The sequence below is a fragment of the Pipistrellus hanaki genome, assembly GCF_964339955.1.
Source record: "Pipistrellus hanaki genome assembly, chromosome: 3".
In the NCBI taxonomy this organism is placed as follows: Eukaryota; Metazoa; Chordata; class Mammalia; order Chiroptera; family Vespertilionidae; genus Pipistrellus; species Pipistrellus hanaki.
Window position 1 is genome coordinate 99,021,022 of NC_140505.1, and position 22,785 is coordinate 99,043,806.

At 39.3% G+C, this 22,785-nt stretch overlaps 1 protein-coding gene across 5 annotated transcripts in view; it reads right to left on the reverse strand.

Annotated features, from left to right (window-relative positions):
• Positions 1-22,569, reverse strand: part of USPL1 (ubiquitin specific peptidase like 1) — a 29,744-nt gene extending 7,175 nt beyond the window's left edge. The window contains exons 1-8 of one of the 5 annotated variants that reach the window (XM_084878550.1): positions 22,391-22,569; positions 19,575-19,702; positions 18,740-18,905; positions 18,086-18,214; positions 11,225-11,870; positions 10,446-10,556; positions 5,771-5,900; positions 1,023-1,148 (exon numbers count right to left, since the gene is read on the reverse strand). In XM_084878550.1, the coding sequence (XP_084734676.1) occupies positions 1,023-1,148; positions 5,771-5,900; positions 10,446-10,556; positions 11,225-11,870; positions 18,086-18,214; positions 18,740-18,838 (1,241 nt within the window). In that variant the 5' untranslated portion in view covers positions 18,839-18,905; positions 19,575-19,702; positions 22,391-22,569. The other 4 variants (XM_084878549.1, XM_084878553.1, XM_084878552.1 and 1 more) reach the window with 4 other exon arrangements.
• Positions 22,570-22,785: the final 216 nt, after the last annotated feature.

A 22,785-nucleotide genomic window follows, 5' to 3' on the forward strand; every position in this document is an offset into this window, starting at 1 on the left:
CCTTGGTTGCTGGTTTGACCCCCAGCCCTAATTGGGGCGCTTGCAGGAGGCAAGCAATTGATGTGTCTTTCTTAAGTCAATGTTTCCTCTCTCCCTCCCCTTCCTTCCTCTCTTTCACCCTTTCTGGAAAAAAATCAATGGAAAAAATATCCTCAAATGAAGATTAAAAAAATTTTTTTAAGAGTTGGTGAAGTAAAAGTAGATCAGATTCTAAATTGGTGTTCTATGTCACCACCATGCTCTAAATGGAATTCCAAAACAAGTTACTTTAAGAAAAGTAGCAGATGTGAACCCACTAAATTATCATTCATTTAATTTCCCAATTCTTTTTCTCATGGGAACATTTTCTGATTGTAGAGTTAGAGATGAGGGCAACAGAAAATGAAGATTAAAGAGGAACTACACCTTTGTGAGCATACTGACAAAAGATAAACTACCTAAAATGGAATTAGCCTGTGAGTTTAAGGGGCTTCTGGTGCCACTGGAAAAGGTAATTCTAACCAGTCCTCCCACTGAGAATAAATAGAAAAGCTGGCAGAACATTATATAAGACAGCTGCGTAAGGGTAGCAGAAAGCTTACAAGAGGATGAGGAATCAGCAGGCCAAGGTCTGGGCGATGGAAATTCAGACTGATGAAACCTGTAGCTCATCTCTGAATCACGAGTTCTTTGAAATTAGATTAAGGAAATGCCAGAATTCTAGTGACTGCAGGCACTTGGCAGAAGAGAAAAAATTTGATGTTTAATATTTGTAAAGGGAGAAAAAGGCAGAAGAACAAAAGACATAGGAGAGTGGGGTCAGATAATCACCGAGTGCGCTGTTCAGTGGCATTTCACCTAGGAGACAGCTTGCTTGTTGGCCAATGTTCCTAACAGAAAAGCATTTTGGTAATTCATAAATATGTGTTAACCCAAACTCCTGAAAAGTAGTTTGCAGTCATCACTTTCAATACTACACATTAAAAAAATATGTAAATACACCTTTGTTTTATTTTAAAATTGGTAAATTAATTTTTACTCACTCTTTCAATACCATTTTTCTTATTTGTGACTTATTGTTGCAATTGCCACAGGGACTAAAATGGGCAGCATTAAGTGGGTGCCACTCAGGAACAAGATCTGTAAAGGTGACCAGATTCTTCGTACAGCTAAAAAAAAAAAAGGGGGGGGGGGGGGCAAAAACTTATTTACATTAAATTCATTCATGTTAATTTAAATCAATGTCTAAAATAGAAGGTACTGCCCTGGCCGAGTGGCTTAGCTGGTTGGAGTGTATTCCCATACACTAAAAGGTTTCAGGTTCAATTCCCTGTCAGGGTGCATATAGGAGGCAACCAATCAATATTTGTTTCTCACATCTCCCTTCCCCCCTCCCCCTCCCTTCCTCCCTCCCCCCTCCCTTCCTCCCTCCCTCCCTCCCTCATACAGGAAGCAACCAATCAATATTTCTTTCTCACATAGATCTCCCTCCCTCCCTCCCTCCCTCCCTCCCTCCCTCCCAGAAATCAGTAAAAACATATCCTTGGGTGAGAATTAAAAAAAGAAAGTTATTAAAATAAATGGTACTTTCCTTCACTTGTTTATTCATATTTAACCTATCCCCCAAAACATATAATAAATAGGCTGGATGTTGCTTCCTAATCCTGGTAAAACACTTTGTGAAGACTCTACATGAATTACCTATCGCCTTTCAGCTATGAGAAAAAGAACATGTTAGAGACAGAAAGGGTTTCTCAAAAGCAGTGCCACTGACAAGAGCCCTGCACACTCCTCTGTTGTGGGGCCTGTCCTGTGCACTATGCCATGCTTGACCTCTGCACACTATACATGCCAGTAACAGCCCCCAGCACCTCCAGACATTGCCGAATGTCCCACCCACTGTCCTAAGCTCTCAAATGTATTATAAGAGCTGTACCCCTTACTCAAAAAATTCACAATCTGGCTATCAGATTGTGACTCCCAAAAACAAAAGTGGCATTTCCAAATAGAGAGTCAGGAATAAAACTCAATTTTCTTCCTCTTTTTCTTAATCCTCACCCAAAGATATTGTTTCTATTGATTTGAGAGAGAAACAATCAGTTGCTTCCTATAACCCACAACTCTCAACCTTCCAATCTACAGGACGACACTCTAAGCAACTGAGCCACCTGTTTAGGGCGATATTGTATTTTTTGGCAGCCAAAAAATAATGTGACAGTAACTTAATTTTCTTGATCCTTAAAAAGTTAGAACATTAGTTATGAAATAATTTTGTTTTCATAGGTTATACAAGTTCTAAATGTACACTTCAGCCTGAATACTTCAGAGCAATAAACATCTAAAACAATGATCTTTAAAGATGTACATTGCACTTTATCTACATTCGATTTAATAAAAATTGTTTTCAAAAGAACAATTATTTACTACCTAAGGGACATCGGTGTCTGTTCTAAACAATAACAAATACTGATAAATCACAAGTGAGATAAAGATAAGCGCAGGCTGTTAACTGCAACAGCGCTCTCAGAGAAGCTAACACTTTAAAAGCAAAGCAGCATAAAGGGATCAACAAATGCATCATATGTAGTTCTGCTAAATTTTTGGTTCTCAAAGATAACTGTTAAGTAAAGGCTCTCATTTCTTAGTTTATAAAACAGAATTTGTTTCAGCAAAGTGTTAATGCTCCATATGACACCCAACATTTCTGCAGGGCATTGTGCCAAGCTCTCCTCTTTCAAACAACTCCCACAGCAGGTGTTATTCTTATCCCCATTGTACAGATAAGGAAAGTAAAATGCCAAATGCACATCACATGGTAAATGACAAACCCGAGATCGGAATCCAGGGAATCTGACTCAGTAGACCATGTGTTTAACACCAGAACATACCTTCTAAATCAAGTTAAAGCTCTTAAACCAGCACTAAAAACAGGATATTCTTCCAGCAGATTAAGTGTAAGTTTTAACCCATAATATTAAAATTTATTTCATGAAATACCATATATATATATATATATATATATATATATATATATATATATATATATATATATATTTTTTTTTTTTTTTTTTTTTTTTTTCAGAGAGGAAGGGAGAGGGAGAGATAGAAACATCAATGATGAGAGAGAATCATTGATTGGCTGCCTCCTGCATGCTCAACACTAGGGTTCAAGCTCGTAATCTGGGCATGTTCCCTGGCCGGAATCAAACCCAGCACCCTTCAATCCTCAGGCCGAGGCTCTATCCACTGAGCCAAACTGGCTAGGGCTCTACTTTTATTTTTAGAACAAAGGAATTTAAAAAAGAAAAGCAAAGTGGCTTCTTTCCCTTGAATTCTCAAGAGTTTTCTCTATATACCTCCAAATGCATTTATCACACCTTCAAAGTAACTTAAAGCAGCCAACAGCTCAAAATATTTATGAAGTCACTGACCCTCTGTTACATGTTTACCTGTAATCTCCCTAACTAATCTGAATTTGGCCAAGCCAAGTTGAGTTCCTGGCACACAGAATATATTCTATGAAAAACTGTCAAACTGAGATATAGATTTTAGAAAAGCTAGAATTGAGTTGATTTTAATCATCAAGCTTGTTTATATTATGTAAAATCCAGGTTGTGATTAGGGAAGTTTACCACAGTGAGCAAGAAAGTCTCAGAGGCCAGAAAACTTAAGCCTGAATTCTACCAATTACTAGTTAATGTGACCCTTTAGACATCTTTTTAAATAACCACTTTCCACATTTGCCATATGGAAAGAAAATGAGATAATTTATATAAATCAATGATAGAAGATCAGGAAATAAATATTTGTTCTCATACTCATTCACTTACACAAAATTATATAAGTTCTAGGTATGAGTGAAATTCTATTCTAGTACTTTCGAGCTAGCTGGTAAAAACAAAAACAAAAAAAGTTTTCTGGTTCTGTTGCTTGCATTCCCTAGATCAGTGGTCGGCAAACTCATTAATCAACAGAGCCAAATATCAACAGTACAACGATTGAAATTTCTTTTGAGAGTCAAATTTTTTAAACTTAAAAATTCTTCTAATGCCACTTCTTCAAAATAGACTTGCTCAGGCCATGGTATTTTGTGGAAGAGACACACTCAAGGGGCCAAAGAGCCGCATGTGGCTTGTGAGCCGTAGTATGCCAACAACGGGCCTAGATTATTCTCTCATAGACTTTACTTTCAACTGATCCTGAAATATATAAAAAAAATGAGGCCCCAGTGCACGAAATTCATGCACTTGGCAGGGGGTCCCTCAGCCTGGCCTGCACCTGCTCACAGTCTGGGAGCCCTCGAGGGATGTCCGGGGGCAGGCCTAAGCCAGCAGTTGGACATCGTTGGTGCTGCCATGGAGGCAGGAGAGGCATCCACCACTGCTGCTGTGCTCACCAGCCGTGAGCCCAGCTTCAGGCTGAGTGGCACTCACCATATGGGAGCTCACTGACCATCAGGGAGTAGCTCCTGTGTTGAGCAGGACTGGGCCAAAACTGGCTGACATCCCCCGAGGCGTCCCAGATTACAAGAGGGTGCAAGCCAGGGCAAGGGACCCCACCGATGCATGATTAGGGTGGGGTGGGACAGGAGGTGGGCCAGCCAGAGAGGGACTGGACTACAGGAAGGCTCCAGGGCATGTCCAGCTCTTCTCACTCAGCCCAGATCAGCCGGACCCCAGCAGCAAGCTAACCAACCAGCCAGAGCATATGCCTCCTGGTGGTCAGTGCATGTTACAGCAAGTGGTTGAGCGGCCTTGGCATATCATTAGCATATTATCCTTTGATTGGTTGAATGGACGACCAGACACTTAGCACATTAGACTTTTATTATATAGGATAACCTCAATTTAGATAATAAACATCTAAATAACATTTTCTTCTCACATTTTAACAAATAATTTTGAAAGACTTCAAATTTTCTAATTTACTAAGTAGGTGAGTTTAAGAAATGAGAAAAGGATTTATCTCTATTAAAAATTTTTGAATAAATGACTAACAGAACCAGTTTGGTAATCTTTTCGACCTTCAGTTAGCAACTTTCTCATATATTGACAAAGTGAGGGTATCCTGTCTGATGGAAACTTTCTCTCCCTATAACACCTCTTCTAAAACCTAATCTCCAGCATTATGTGGTAGGTGTGTGGAAGCAAAAGAATCCTGCAGTTGCTTTCTTCTCCAGCCTGCTCATAAGTACTAATCGCAGGGCCATGTACACCAACCATGACCCCTCCAATAGGTGGCAGGGAAGTGCAAAGTATAGCTGACAGAGTATATGGAGGATTCTGGAAGCTAGATGGTCTTTCAGGGAATAAGGTTAGGTACAGGAAAGCACCTGCTACCTCTGAGAGCTGTTGCCAAACCCTGGGAGACCAAAATAAGTTTCCATATTAAAAACATAAACAAAAACCTGGTCTCTATCAGAATAGTAAATAAAAACACAGTTTCAAGGGGTTCTGAGAGGTAATATTACTCAGCAGGGAATTCACAAAGGATTGGAGAGGATGGTTCTACTTTTCCCATTTGTCCCACTCACCACTGAAAACCTTAAGCAAACTCCCACTGGTAAGCTATCAAAACATGGGTTTTCTTCCAGTTTAAAGAAGCAAGCAAACTGAAGTTTCTGGGGCTCAAATTCTTCCTTTTAACATTAGTGGTGGGGAGTTTTATTTTTAAGGGTAGAAGCAGCCATCGAGAAAGAGGTGTTGTAAGCGGAAACAAGCTTTATTCAAATTTGGTTACTTAAAACCATTTTCAATAGAATGAATCCATTTTTAAAAATAAAAAAACGAACCTGGTTTGATACTTGTGTCCACACTGTGAGCATTCAAAATTCCAAGAAAAAGAGTACGTGAAGAGCTTTTCAATGCGGGCTTCTATTCCTAGGAGCAGGGGAAATGCAATCACAGGGCTTTCCATGTCACCTTCAAAAAGAAAAGGAAAAATGATTGCTCATAATGAAACAAAAATTGTAAACCCAAATTATAAACCTGTTGTCTTTTCTCACTATACCTGGCATACAAGAGTATGCTATTCACAGTTGGGCAAGGGGAATTTCTTTAAAGCATTTTTTAAAAATTTTTAAAAAGTCCATAATAGCCTGGCTGGTATGGCTCTGTGGTTAATGTTAGTCCCAGCACTTAAGGGTCTCAGGTTTGATTCGGGGTCACGGGCGTGCACCTTGGTTGCAGGTTCAATCCCCGGTCAGGGACATGTGCCGGAGACAACCAATCAATGTGTGTCTCTCACACTGATGTTGCTATTTCCTCTTCTCCACCCCCACCTCCCAATCACTCTAAAAAGTCAATGGAAAAAATATAACAAGCCAGAGGAAAATCATTTGGGCAAAAAATGAAAAAGGATCCCAAGTCAAATTTATAGAAAATATTTTTTTTATTAACTTTTGGTAGAGAATGTTTGTATATTTTCAGAAAACAACTCTGAGACCATGTGGATTCTGGCAACAGAGAGGAATTGACAGGACTACTCCAACCATGAAGACAGAAGAGAAGCAATCCAAAGATGGAAGACGCTGACAATGCCTTGCCATAATAGCAGTCAGCAGCTGTGTATCACTGCAGGTTGCCCAGGACCAAACCAGAGAGGGTTGGACCTGCATTACTTTTGTCCACCATCCAGAACTGAAATATCATTGCTGACATGTACACATAAGGAACTGTTTGACATTGACATTGGGTCTCAAAAGAACTGTTGGCCCAGAAAGAAACTCACTACAGACTGATTCATATGCCTCTCAGCATAACCATTATTGCTTGTCTCATTTTTTATTCTTGTAAGTATATTTCCAGTAGGACATGATCTCACTCATGTAGGAGAAATGGTGAACAACATAGACTGATGAACAAGAACAGACCCAGAGATAAGGAGCCATGGGTCAGACTGTTGGACCTCGAAGGGAGGGTGGGGACAAAAGGGAGAGATCAACCAAAGGACTTATGTGCATACATATGAGCCTAACCAGTAGTCAAGGACAATAGGGGGTGGGGGTAGGAGTGGGGAGGGGTGGGGGATTGGAATGGGGGGTTAAGGACAAATATGTGATACCTTAATCAATAAAGAAATAAAAAAAAAAACCCAGAAACTTAAAAAAAATAATATAGGAATAAAAAAAAAATATATCCTCAGGTGAGGATTAACCAAAAAATAAAAACATAAAAAAAGTCCACAATAAAGATTTAATTATCACTTCAGTCTCATTTTTCTTGGTGGACATGTATGAAAACTCCTTAAAGCAAGATACAAAAGATCCACACTATCTTCTCAAATTGCCTTAGCTTTTCTCAGGAAGAAAAATTCCTCAGAGCTATAATTACTCTCAAGTATTATGAAAACAAAATAAACATATGTCAATGGTTTGCTACAGATATTAAAAATAATATAACTGGTAAACCATGGTAGAATAATGCCAGAGTTGGACAAAAGCATTAAGCCATTTCTATTCTGACTCTCCGGTTCTCCATGTGGCAAGAGCATGACAGACATGGGTAAAAGGACCGTCTCAAATCTCCTTACTGACCACTCTTCTGACATTCAACCCCGGAACCAGAGGTTGCCGGTTCAATTCCCAGTCAGAGCATATGCCCAGGATTGCAGGCTCATTCCCCAGTAGGAGTGTACACAGGAGAAAGCTGTTCGATGATGATCTATCATTGATGTTTCTATTCTTCTTTGTGAGGAGATAAGGAAAAACCGGGGAAGAGACAGGGGGGCTAGAGTTGTATTTGTAATGCTATATTCCTTAAACTATGGGGAGGGAGAACAGAAGGTAATTTACAGTGTATTTTTTTTCAAAAACAATAATGAACAGGATAGTGTGGCAGATCTTAAAAATTTAAACAAAATTCAGAGTCAGAACAAATTCTATTCTTTGGTACTTTAAAATAAACATTAATATTCGGAATGAGCACACACACGGTAAGATTTTATAGTGCTCTCTGCAGTAGATTAGATTTTATTAGTAAGATTATAACTCTAATGTAGCACCTAGCACTGATGAATGAGTAGTAGGAACACAACTGAGAGGGGGCTCGCCTAATTGCTATGATTGCACAGATAATCATTTAAAAATCCCTTCTCGGGGGATTGAGGACAAATATGTGATACCTTTATCAATAAAGAAATTAATTAAAAAAATGACAACTGCTGATGAGGATGTGGAGAACAGGGATTGTTTGTGGGAATGCAGACTTGTGCAGCCACTGTGAAAAACAGTATGGAGTTTCCTCAAAAAATTAAATATGGAACTGCCATTTGACTCAGATATCCCACTCTAGGAATATATCCTAAGAAACCCAAAATAGCCCTAGCTGGTTTGGCTCAGTGGATAAAGTGTTGGCCTGCAGACTGAAGGGTCCCAGCTTCAATTCCAGCAAGGGTACATGCTCTGGTTGTGGCCTCAGTCCTTAGTAGGCTGTGTGCAGGAGGCAGCCAATCAATGATTCTCATTCACTGATGTTTCTCTCTCTCTCTCCTTTTCCCTCTGAAATCAATAAAATATATTACATTAAAAAAAAACAAAAAAACACCAATCAGAAAGATTATATGCACCCTATGTTCATAGCAGCACAATTAACCTGGAAACAGCCCAGGTGCTCATTAGTAGGTGAGTGGATATAAAAAGCTGTGTTACATTTACACCATGAAATACTATGCAACAGTAAAAAGGAAAGATCTCTTTCCCTTTGAAGCAGCACGGAAGGACCTGGAGAGTATTATGCTAAGCAAAATAAGTCAGAGAAACACAAGTATCACGATGTCACTCTTATGTGGAATCTAATGACAAAAATAAACTGATGACAAAATAGATCCACAGCATAGAAACGTGGAACAGGCTGTCACATCTCAGAGGGAAGGCTGTGGTAGGTGGGTGGGTGGAAGAGATCAACCAAAGAACTTGTATGCATATACAGACATAGACAATAGTGCAGTGAAGGCCTGGGGGGTAGTGGGGAGAGCTAGAAGGGATCAATGGGGGGGAAAAGAAGACAAATGTAATACCTTCAACAACAAGATTTTTTTAAACCCACAAAACTATCATATGACAAAATAAGTCCAGAAACATGGATGCATGGAACAGACTAACAGAACTCAAAGGGGAGGAAGACTTAGGGGTGGCGGGGGGAGGGGAGGATAGGAAGAGATTAACCAAAGAACTTGCAAACATATATGCATAGCCCTTGGATACAGAAAGTAGTGTGGTGAAGGCCTGGAGCGGGTAGGAGTTGGATGGAGGGGGACCAAGGGGAGAAAAATGGAGGACATCTGTAATACTGTCAACAATAAAAAATTAAAAAAAAACAAAAAGGGTTATACTTTGATAAAAAGAAAAAAGAATATTCATCCCATCTGAGATCCTACCTAATGATAAATTAGAACCCTTTAGATCTAGAGGAGGCAATGCCAAAGACTTAACATATTGAAAATCAGTTTATTGTCAAAACAGAATAAATTCTTATCTGTATGAGTTCATGAGAAACAACATAGTAAAACTAGGGAACAAAACTGTGAAACAAAGAAGTAGGAGATACTATCATGCAAAAAAAAAGCACTGCTTCAGATACAATATCTGCTTCTGATAAAATTAATGTACTTACTGAGAGAAAAACTTGAAAGTCATTGATGTTTTACATAATTTAATAATGGGTAATATACTAATAGGGGTACATTCTGTATTTTCTGCTTCTACAATACAATAAAGGAATTTAACAAGGATAAATAGAAATAAGAGACATCTCCCTCAAACAAAGAAATCATTACAGCTTCTCTTTACAAAAACATTTAGAAAAGCCCAGAGATGTACCAGTAGTGTCCTTGCTCCATACTGCTCCAAGCCAAAAGCCAATAAAGGACAAAGCCAGTCATATTCTTGTACCCACTTTAAAGTTAAGGGAGTGTCCCCAAAAGGTCATCAGCATAGTTCTCATGTCCCATTGGCAAAAAACTGTACCATCTGTCCATTTCTAAACTTATCGCTGGCAGGTGAAGTAGAATTATTCTGATTGGTTTAGACCAGAGAGTCTCAACCTTGATCACCTGTAAGAGTCATGTGGGAGTTCTAAAATTCCTGGTTCCTGAGCTTCATCTTGAGATTCTTATTTAGTTGGCCCTTAGCACTATTGTTAAATTCTTTACGTGCCTTTGAATGCAGACAGTGCTTAATGCTGAACAGTCTACTGGGGGAAAGTATTGAATAAGCAATCAGGATACCCAAGTCTTGACCTGTTTCTGAGACCAGCATCCACTCCATGGAGGAACACAACCTGCATATTTATATGGACCAGTTCTCCCGGATGATTTAAGCAATGGTTAATTCCTAAATGAAACCACACAGATTCTTTCCCCAAGAATCTGGATCATTAAACTACTAAAACAGTATTATATTTCCTTATGATGTAAGTTTTTCTTTATGGTAGATGAGTTATTCAGTTAAACTGCACAAATTTACTTACCTAATGTGCACCCAAGCTGAGGCTGAATCCTGATAAAAATCTTACTTCTGACTTCATTTAGACAGGTCTCTATCTTTTCAAATACTGAAATAAGTTTTGTAAAGTCTCTATCTAAAAATAAAGTGCAGAACATTATCAATTTCTCTTCAATCTATATCTTTTAAAAAAAATTAAGACACTGCCAAGAATGAAAGTTTAGCAGGAAATAAATTTTGTGCAGACAAATAGCAAAACACAACAATTTCTTATTTCTTCCTCCCCTCTTTGTACTATATCATATATCATATATTTCCTCAAATACAATTCAAAGTAATGCAGCTCAAACAAAATAATTACTACCATATTATAAAAACAATTGTTCTGTAAAAGAGTAATACAAGATTAAAATATAAAAACATAATTTAACATTTAAGTCAAAACTTAAACAAGAGTTGTTGCTCTTCTGTAACAATCAATTGAAGAATGGTCAGCGAGTCAGTATCAGGGTTCCTGTAATAACAGAAAACAGGAACAGAGAAAAGACAAAAGAAAAAATGTATGTGAAAAATTGAATTTTAAAAATTGTAAAAAAAAAAAAAAAAAAAAAGGCAATCTCAAAGTCAAAGTATTTCTTACTCAGATGCAACTGGTGTCATCTCAAGCTTCATAAATACTCAGAGGTACATTGCTTCCAGGTCTCAATGTGAAACAGGCTACTGAAGGCATCTTTTCCACAAGCTGTGAGACAAAACTCAACTTGAACCTCTTTACAAATTAAAGGGAAATAAAATATTACCAACCTCTAACTGCATCCAAGTGACTGGCGTGCAGAAGTTTACTAGCTTGATTATACTTTGTGAACAACTGCCAGAACAGAGATTCCTCATTAGAGCACAGGTCTGTCATCACTGTCTTTTTTACCACTTCCAAGTGCACCAATAGTGACAGGAGACAGTCTAACCAACAGAGGGCATCAGAATTTCTCCACTGAACACATGAAGTCTGGCAAAATAGTGAACATCTGTCCTCCTGTGACATTTGCAACTCAGATGTGCCTCCTTCATTATGAGGAACAGTCTCTCCAGTTCCAGAAATATCAACTGCACTAGCATCATCTTTAGCAGCCACGTCAGTAACAACGGTTTCCAAAATCTCATCTGGTCCCAATAAATCAGTGGCCCTAACTGGGCTCTGCTGACCGCTGTGCAGTGAGTCAGTTAAATCTGATGAGGTTTCCTCAAATTCTTCTCCGTTATATTTGCTGTTCAAAACTTGTTCACCATCAATAACACTATAACTTTTAATCTCTTTGGAATCTGTCAAAGGTGAATCTTTACAGCTTATTTCCAAAAGATTTCTTTTGTGAGGCTTATTTGGAGCAAGATGATCTTCCAAATCGGGAGAAATTAAGTTATTATATGATTTAGAGCCCAAAGGATAGATGCACTAGGGAAGAAAAAAATAAAATGATAAAAACTACAAAAATTCAAATGAACTCAAATTTTACTTTACCTTTTCTAAGTCATGAAAAATATGTATAAAAAGTTAGCATTAAATTGACATGAGAGGGTATATTACCAATCTAAATTTAAAGGAAGTAGTGATAAACAACTATTTAATTAAAAACTCAGTTCCCAAAAGAATAATTTTTCTTATTCTTAGGTTAAACTAATAAGGTAAATATACATTATTTTGTCTCAATAAAAAGCTAATGTCAAGTGAATTTAAAAATTTCAAGTCTATTATGAGTGTTAGTCTTTTTGGGACAGGTAAACTGAGTAACACTAAAATTGAGAAAAGTATTTTTAAATATAAGTTGCATGGAATAATTTCTGCTTCTTAATTTTGAGGTGAGTGCGATAACGAAGTTTTGCTGCGAAGGAACCGCTGAGCTAAAGCCAGCCCTGCTTCTTAATTTTGAAACTGAATATTAATCTGAGAGTAATAAGAACATGAATTTTACATCTGTATTGTGTTTAAGGGTCAAACTGGCTGATTTTAATGACTTCATCAAATCTCATGGTACATTTCAGCCAAACAGCAACAGTGTAAACAAATCACTAAAATAATCAATGAATTTCCCCTAATTTTTAAAACCAGCATTTTTTAATTAGACAAATTCATGATATATATATTCTATGTGCCCTCATTTAAAACATGCCACCTAATAGCTAGGTCAGGTGAAAAAGGTGAAGGGACTGAAAAATACAAATTGGTAGGTAGTCACAGAGTCACATTTATTTAATGTAAATAAATTACAGCATAGGGAATATATTCAGTAATATCATAATAATTATGTATGATGACAGGTGGGTACTTGAAATAAGAGGACCACTCTGTAAAGCACATGATTGTCTAACCACTATACTGTACAACTGTAACTAATACAGAATAATACTGAATGTAAACTATAATTGAAATAAAAAAATATAGTGTGGTGAAGGCCTGGGGTGGGGCAGGAACTAGGTGGAAGGGGGGAAATAGAGGGCATCTGTAATAATGTCAACAAGAAAAACTTAATAAAATAAAATGTGCCATCTTCTATACAACTCTGGGCTGGACCACATGACTAGTTTTGATGGGACATTAGCAAGCATGATGGACATGGTGGCTTGGTAAGCACCAGCTTATTGTGCTTGGTAAGCACTGGAGCCCTCCTTCTGGAATACTTCTTCTCAGCCCCAATCATCATACTGTGAGAAGCCCATAAGCCTCACAGGGAGACCTCCATGGGAAAGAACTGAGACCATGGCTAACAGATGACAGCTAGCATCAACTGTCAGCCATGCAGACATTTCAGTTGTCCCAACTAACAGCATCCTATCTAATAAAAGAGTAATATGCAAATTGACCATCACTCCAACACACAAGATGGATGCCCCCATGTGGTCAAAGATAGATGTCCCCATGTTGACACAAAATGGCCAGCAGAAGAGGGAAGTTGGGAGGGATCAGGCCTGCAAGAGAGGGCATTTGGGGGTGATCAAGCCTGCAGGGGAGGGTAGTTAGTGGTGACCAAGCCAGCAGAGGAGGCAAGTTGGGGGCGACAGGGCCTGCAGGGAAGGGCAGTTGTGGGGGACCCAGGCCTGAAGGGGAGGGCAGTTAGGGGCAAACAGGCTGGCAGGGGAGCAGTTAGGCATTAATCAGGCTGGCAGGGGAGTGGTTATGCAAAAGTGGTTAGGTGCAATCAGAAAGGCAAACAGGCAAGCAGTTGGGAACCAGCAGTCCTGAATTGTGAGAGGCATGTCCCAGATTGGAGAGGGTGCAGGCTGGACCGAGGGTCACACATCCACATGCAAGCATTTCATGCACTGGGCCTCTAGTCTGAAGTATAAGGACTCCCTGGCCAACCTACAGGATCATGAGGGATAATAGTGCAACCATTAAGTTATTTCAGGAACTAAATTTTGAGGTGGTCATTTCACAGCAAGATAACTAAAATGCACCAAATCCTCATTAAAAATTCAACTTCTGGCCGAAACCGGTTTGGCTCAATGGATAAAGCGTCGGCTTGGGGACCGAAAGGTCCTGGATTCGATTCTGGTCAAGGGCATGTGCCTTGCTTGCGGGCATATCCCCAGCAGGGGGTGTGCAGGAGGCAGCAGATCGATGACTCTCTCTCATCGATGTTTCTAACTCTCTATCTCTCTCCCTTCCTCTCTGTACAAAATCAATAAAATATATTTAAAAAAAAAAATTCAACTTCTTCAATACAAGTGAACATGATTATCACAATACTGCATTTATTATGAAACTAGAAGCCCAATGCATGAATTTGTGCACAGGTGGGGGATCCAGTGGCCTGCCCAATTAGGGCAAGGGGTGGGGGGCAGTGGGACTGGCACAGGGGAAGGGCTACAGGTTGGCCGGCCAGCCCTGCCCCCTGGTTAAACTCCTGCTTCAGGGGACAATTTGCATATTAGCCTTTTATTATATAGGATTATCTAACAGGACAAAGTTTTGGATCCATCTGTTAGCAACTAGTTGTTTAGTCACCATCAAACAGTAACTTGACCCTGACCTTTGTAACTTTACTTTCCAAAACCTACCATATGTCAATAAGTGGAGAACACTTTAAAATAAATAGGAACAATTTTGTACTCAAAGAGTCATAAAAAGTATATACTCCCCCCCCCCTAAAAAAAATTGAAAGCAGGACCTCAGAGATATATGCACATCCATGTTCCTTGCAGCATTATTCACAGTAGTTAAAGAGGTAGTAAAAGCAACCCAAATGTCCATGGACAAACAGATAAAGGCGGTATATGCACAAAATGGAATATTATTCAAACTTTAAAACATAGAAAATTTGGCGCTCTCTCTCCAGGGAGCATGCCCACGCCTTTCCCTTTTCCTCTCCCCAGCCCCTGGAAATGTTACCATTGACTTCCTCACTCCCAAGCTCCAAAAGCCCTTCCGTTACTCCATAACCTATTTCCTAAGCCCATTTTCTTCTAGGAATTACTTTTTCTACCTCTGTGACTTACCCAATGAGTATTCTCTTACCAAACAAAAGGTAAAAAATCCTGTTACATGATGCAGTATGGATAAACCCTGAGGATGTTGTGTTAAGTGAAACAAGCCCACCACAAAAAAGACAAATACGGAAAGACCTCAATCTAACTGACTAATTCAGGCAAGGAGGTGTCAATTAAAGCCAAAAGTCCATTATATAATAAAGTAGATTTTCCAAATGCATGTTAAAAAATTGACCAGTTTTGTCCTATTTTTTTATGTACACACGTTTGTGTAATTAAAATTATGCATGAAAAGTTTAACTTCACCGAAGTTTTTTATATGTTACTATAATTTTAAAATTATACTGAATAGATCTAGTAAATGGATGCATTCACCTGTCACCATGAATAAACAAATGCACACAGCTGGAACATCTGCTGGCTTGAATTAAAACTGCTATATAAAGTCACACTATGTGATAACAGAACCAATTACCTCAAGTGAAGTCATATGATCATGTGCTAACCATTCATTCAATATTGTTTATGAGTGGTGATTCTTGGATTTAAATATGTAGACTATAGTTGTAGATGTTTCAGACTTGACTGGTCCCTCCCAATCTTCCTCTCCCCAAAGCCTTCTCATTTAAGCCAAAATTCTGGGAATCATCCATAGGATTTCTCCCTCTCCTATCATGTATCCCAACCTTTCAGCAATTCCCTTGGCTCCACTTTTAAACATATACATAATCCAATCATACCTCATCACCTTGGTCATTCATACTTGCTCCCTCTGAAATATTGCACCTGCCTTCTAGCTAGTCAGCCTGCTTTAGGTCTTGCCCATAACCTATTATTTTCAACACAGCAGCCACTGTGATCCTTTTTATAAATCAGATTATCATCCAGAGATGTTAAAATGGCCTATAAAGACCTTGCTTAGTCTAGTCCCCTCCCCATTATTTTTCAGACCCATCTCCTGTACTGAGATCCAGCTCTGGTGTTTCCTTGCAGTGGCACAAACACAGACAGGCAGCCTCCACTCTCTGGGCCTTATTCCTATGATTTCCCCTGCCTACGAGGCTCGTTCCTCTTCATCTCTTTCAGGTCTTTGCTTAAACATTACTTTCTCAAGAAAGAGTTTCCTTTACCATGCTATTTAAAACAGATCTCCCCATTCCCTGGAATTTAGTCCCTGTGGCTTTATTTTTCTCCATAGCACTTTTCTTGTTTTTTAAAAATAATCCTCACCCACGCCCAACTGGCATGGCTCAGTGATGAGCATCACTGTTGGATTCCCAGTCAGGGTACATGCCTGGGTTTGGGGTTGGGGCATGCAGGAGGCAGCCGATCAATGATTCTCTCATCATTGATGTTTTCTCTCTCTCCCTTTCCCTTCCTTTCTAAAATCAATAAAAATAATAAATAAATAATCCTCACCTGAGGATATGTTTATTTATGGATTTTTCGAGAGAAAGGAGGGAAAGAGAGGAAGAAACATCAACAACATAATAGAGAAAACATGGACCAGCTGCCTCCCATACACATCCCAACCGGAAATGAACCCACAACCTAGGTATGTGCCCTGACCGGAACTGACCCTGCAATCTTTTTGGTTTAAGAAATGAGACTCCAACCAACTAAGCCACCCAGCTGGAGCTTCTCTGCAGCACTTTTCATCAGTTCACACAAAAAATATATACTTTGCTTATTTTCTTCCCCACTCTATAAGATAACTTCCTTGAGAGCAAGAAAATTCTGTACTCATTGTATCCTAGCAAATGAAACAGTGCCAACAAAGTGATGCTCAAAAAATATTTATCAAATAAATGCAAAAACAATTTAATCCTAATTGTAATAATGCCTGGGATTTTTTTAAGTTGTATCCAGCAAAGTATCTATCACCAACTGTGTGACTTAATCTAGTATTTTCCAAAGTTGGCAAATAATTAGACTTACCCTCAAAAGAAGTTACAAAACTATAGAATTACAGATCAATTCTATTTTATAAGCATCTTGGGATGAGACCCAGGAATTTCTAAAAAGCACTCCAGGTAATTCTGACTGCTAGCTTACCTGGAATAAAAGAATCTGAAATAGAGGACTGTGTTCCAATCACAGCTCTGCCACTTTACGGAGATCTTGAGTTCCTAAACTCTCTGCCCCTGTTTTCTTATTCACAAAATAGGAATACCTACCTTGCAAAGTTTTGAGAATTAAATGTGTACATAACAGTTTCGTAACTGTCAAATACAACAAAACGTCAAGTATTATGGACTTTAACGAGTTCAAGTTATACCTCAGATATAAATTACAATTAATCCTAAAAGATATTTAGAACCTTAAGTATATGACATATAAAGATTAATAACTTTTTCAATAAGTCCCAAAGTTAATAAACCAAAGTGAAGAGAGACTGACTACTACATAACAACAGCTAACAATACATCTTGAAATGTATTTTTTTCCTCTCACAAGTCTAATGACAATAAAAACAAACATCTTCTTGCAATAATTCAGGAAACCAAATGGTTTTCTGAAATAGAAAATATTTAAGAGTACTAGAAAGATCTAGAAATACTGATTATCTAAGTATTAAAAATGTACAGTAGAAAAAGTATAAAATGAGCACAAATTTAAACACCGAGAAAAAAAAAAATAAAAAAGCAAAATGCCAAAACCTCAATACTATCTAAAATTAATACTTTACCATAGCAGGTTTGGTTCAGTGGATAGAGCAACGGCCTGCGGACTGATGGGTCCCGGATTCAATTACAGTCAAGGGGCATATTCCAGGATTGTGGGCTCAATCCCCAGTGAGGGGGCATGCAGGAGGCAGCTGATTGATGATTCTCTTTCATCATTGATATTTCTTCTCTCCCTCTCCCTTCCTCTTTGAAATCAATAAAAATATATTTTAAAAAATAAAAAATAAATAAAATTAATACTCCAATGTTATACTTTAGCTCCAGCCAGCATGGCTCAGTGGTTGAGCACCAGACCTATGAACCAGGAGGTCACGGTTCAATTCCCGGTCAGGGCACAGGCCCAGGTTTTGGGCTTGATCCCCAGTGTGGGGCATGCAGGAGGCAGCCGATCAATGATTCTTCTCATCACTGATGTTTCTACCTCTCTCTCCCTCTCCCTTCTTCTCTGGAATCAATAAAAATAACTTTTAAAAAATACATAAAATTAATACTTTACCTGTAGTTCCTCACACAAATAGACAGATTCCTGAAAACTAATTCGGTAAGTCTTTAAGGTTTTTAACTTTCCCTTCTCTCTACAAGCAGGGCAATACCCATCTGACAGGATGTTAGCAGAATCATAATTCTAAAAGAGAAATAAAGTAAATTAAAATATAGACATTACTAGATAGTACCAAATTACAAAATGTTAAGTGGAAAAGCAATCAGAAAAGAATTACAACTTTCACCTCTAAGTATCCTGGAATGATATTTTCAACATGGCAAATAAAAAATGCATACAGGCCTTAAATGTAGTTATTAACCCAAAAAGAATATTTTGTTATTTTAAATATTAAGTTTTAAGTGTTAAAAATAATGTCAGTTTTACTTGCAAGAAAAAAGGTAATGTTAATTGTAAGGGAAAATGCATGTTCCATATTTTCAAAGAATAATAAACCATAAGGTCTGTATAATTTCTAGTTTCACATGTTAATAAAACACAGAGAGGTAAATAAATTAAAACAATCTTTCGCCAATACTGTAAGATTTCCGTGGAAGATGATACAATTTATTTATAAGTTAAATGGTCAAATTAAAACCGAATTCAAGTCTCAAAACCAGGAGGAAAAAATACCAACTTTGCACTGAGGCAAAAAATAAATTGACTAACTTTTCCCAAATACCCCACCACGTGAGGTGGAGATACCCCTATATCAGTCCCTGGTCCAATCACTGGCAAACCATTTCCAGTCTTCGGGGAATCCATCATTCCGAGTCACTGCTAATTTATGTCACTCGAAACATGTCAATATCACTAAGGACTTTTTCAATGAATCCTGAAAAATAAAAGTCAACAGACAATTAAACAAAAATCCTATTTATTTAGAAATATTCTATTTTGTAAGATGTACATATATTAAGTAAATTTTGAGAACTATATGTCCTAGGATAGTGGTTGGCAAACTCATTAGTCAACAGAGCCAAATATCAACAGTACAATGATTGAAATTTTTTTTGAGCCAAATTTTTTATACTTAAATTTCTTCTAACGCCACTTCTTCAAAATAGATTCGCCCAGTGATATTTTGTGGAAGAGACACACTCAAGGGGCCAAAGAGCCGCATGTGGTTTGAGAGCCGCAGTTTGCCAACCATGGTCCTAGTACAAACATATTATAAAATTGTAATCTGGGAGAAAAAAAAAATACTTAACTATATAAAACTAGACAATTTGTGGGGAGAGGGCGAAGATTGGCAACAGGACGGGTTTTCATAGACTCGTTTTTAAGCAACTTTATTAAAACTTATAACAGAGGTAACTATTATTTAAAGCCAATTTTTATTGACCAGAATTTGAAAGCCTAAGTTTTTAGAGTCTATGTACAATTAGAAACAAATATGGCAGCAATACATTAAGAAATGTAATGGCTAGTGTGGCTCAGTTGGTTGGAGCACAGTCCCGTTTGCCAAAAGGTTGTGGGCTTGATTCCAGTTCAGGGCACTTACCTAGATTGCAGATTCCGCCTCGTGGTGTGGCGCCTCTCAGAGGCAGCCGTCGGTGTTTCTCTCTCACACTGGCGTTTCTCTCTCACACTGGTGATTCTCTCTCTTTCTCTCTCTCTCCCTTCCTCTCTCTAAAATCAATTAAAACAAAACAAAAAAAAAAACAAATCTTAGATCCATTGTGCCATTACTTGACAGGGACCAAAGAACCCCATACATTCCTAGCACTTTCAACCACCAAGAATACTTCACCCCCTGAGAATAATGCCACTTTTTAAAAGTTGCCAGCAAAATACTATTTCACATTAAAGTAAATGAACACATAAACACTATTACAGTACAAATTATATATATAACAAGCCTGTTCCAAGTGTTAGTCCCATGGCCTAGAATCACACTTAGGAAAGTAAAAATTACGAGACTGAAACTCAGCATAAGAAAAGTGATTATTAAAAGTAGAGTTGATATGGATTTAAAATACAGGGAAACCAGACAAAGGAAACTTATAAGCAAAGTGAATCACCACTTAGTAGGGATGTTGTAAAATGATTTCAAGCAAAAGTCTTTACCAAATCTACGAATCTATGATTCCATAACAATCATCTCCTAAAAAATTGCAGTTCATGGGGTCACCTGAAAAGCTAGTTATGCATCTTAGCTGGGTGGTCAGCTCATGGTGCACCAAAAGATTGCAAGTTGGATTCCTGATCAGGGCACATAACTGGGTTTAGGGTTCAACCTCAGGTTGGGACCAGTGTGTGGGAGTCAACTGATTGATGTTAATTTCTCTCCCCCCTCCTCTCTAAAAATCAATAAAAACATTAGAAAAGAAAAACTAGTTATGCTATTCTGTTCCAGCAGTATATACTTTCAAGCCAAGGAATAATTTTTAAAAATGAAATGTTTTTTAAAAACCAGTGTTAGTGAATCACAATTTCCTTTTCCTGAATATACACAGGGCAAGATTTCTCAACTACAGCTTATAGACATTTTGGGCCAACTCATTCTTTGTTGTGAGGGCTGCCCTGTGCGCTATACATGATGTTTAGCAGCATCTATGACTTCTACCTAGGAAATGCCCAAGGCATTCAAATGCCTCCAGGCATCCCCAAATGTCTCTTGGCAGGCAAAAATGCCTTATCCAGAACCATTGGCAAAAGGGTAAAAATGAGTTTGGTGCTAAATTATTTTCTTTTTAGGCTGCTCACAAACAATACTACTTTATTATCTTCCAATGGTTCTATTATAATCTGCTTATAAAAAGGAACTATATAGGAAAGAGCCAAACTTCTATGGTTTCAGTGTGGCTAAAGGCATGGTTTTATACCTAAAGATTTGGAGTCAGCAATTTCTTTGTATAATTGGTGGTTCTAAGAATTAAATGTACTAATATATGTAAAATGCTTAGCATCTGACACACAGTAAATTTGAACTACTATATATGTGGTGCTAATTTTATACTTGATTCTGTAGATAACAGGCAACCCATCTTGTATTATTCTCAAGAGAAAAACTGGTAATCTGTATCTTGAGTAAACTGTTTTTAATGAAAATTTCCATTTGCTTGAGGGATCAAGAACATTTCCCCACTGATTCTAGTAGGCTCTCTCTCAATTATAAAAGTGAAACAGGAGGAGCCTTCAATTCTGTTCCCCTGATCCTACCACCACCATTTCAAAGAAAAAAGCAGGTAGACTGGTGGTTGAAATCTTATATAATGCAGATCCCCCGAAAGAAAATTCAGTTACTAAAATACCAGAAGTGAGCTACTTCTCAAATACAATTTCTTTTGTCCTCCCTTTAAAACTAACAGCTCCTTTCTCTTATATATCATTTATATTTTGGCATCTCCATCCTTCCAAACACATACACTAGAAAATTTGAGAGGTTCTCTGCTCTTTCACTTCCCTCCTCTTCACTCAATATAAATCACTACGTTCTGTAGACAGTTCTTTAGAAGCCTCTCAAATCCTCACCTCTTTCCTGGCCATCTCCACTTCCTATCACTGCCAAAGTCTGGGTTTGTCCCTGCCCAGCTTAAAATCACCTCTTAACCCCAGGGTGATTGTAGGCAAGTCCACAGCGCAGTGTGACCTGAGTATGAACTGAAATAAAGGTCACTGCACTGTGGCCGCCCAGCCTTGACCCTCCTCTATTCCTCGCCTCCAGCATCTTTCTTTCGACGCCCCCATTTTTATTACTTCCCTGAGCCACTGATACTTCAGTGTGAATGACTAACCCAGTACGGACCTAGGGAATGGTATCAAGTTGGCCCTGGGAATAGCGAAAATGATGCAATTAAGCTTAATTCCCAGCCCCACGTGCAAGACGGGAAAACCCAACGAACAAAGTGTCCCAAGAGGAGCCTTAGACCTATCTGCCCTCCAGGACTAAGCGGGCTCAGCACGGGAACTGTCAACGGGACGCCACAACGGCCTGGAAACCGAGGAACAGGGTCGGCTTTCGGGCCCAACCGGGTCGGGTACCAAGCCCGGCCGATAAGAATCAGAGACGGACAGGAGCCACAGGGGTCAGTGTCAAACCTCAACCTGGGGAACCCGAGGCGGCGCAGGGTTCCATGCACCATCTCCAGCTCCACGTTCCACGGGAAAGGGGAGAACGACTCTGGTTTCTCTTCAGCATTTACCTCTCCGAGCCCAAACGAACCTATACCTCTAACTCTACACCTCACACCCTCCCATCCGAACCTGGTCCCTGCCCCTCCCTCCCCAGAGCAGCGTGCACGCAGATCCGCAGCCAACCCAGCGCTGTCCCTTCCCCCATTGTGGGCACAGAAGAACGCTGCCCCTTTTTCCTACCTGAGGCGGGTGGACTTTCTCGTGCAGGTTGGATCCGAAATCCTGTCCCGAGGCCCCGAGCAACGTCCACCCTAAAACCAAGCTCAGCGAGCTCCTCCCCCACCGACCTCCCCGCTAGGCAAGCAGCTTCCGGTTGTCTCAGTCCGCCGCCAAAGAGTCCCCCGTCGGGTTCCGTGTGCGGCCCGAAAGGATCAGGGCCGTGAGCGCGGCGGAAGGCGGGCGTCGCAGCACTTCCGGCGGCCTGGCGGCGGCTCTGACCAATGCCCGGCCTCCACTGCCGCAGCGTCAGCTGCGACGACGACACGGGGCGGGGCCGGCGGCTGCAGAGACCGCCCTCTGGGAATGGCGGGTTGGGGGAGGCGACGTTTCTGGATCTGGAAGCTGCTGGAAAGTGC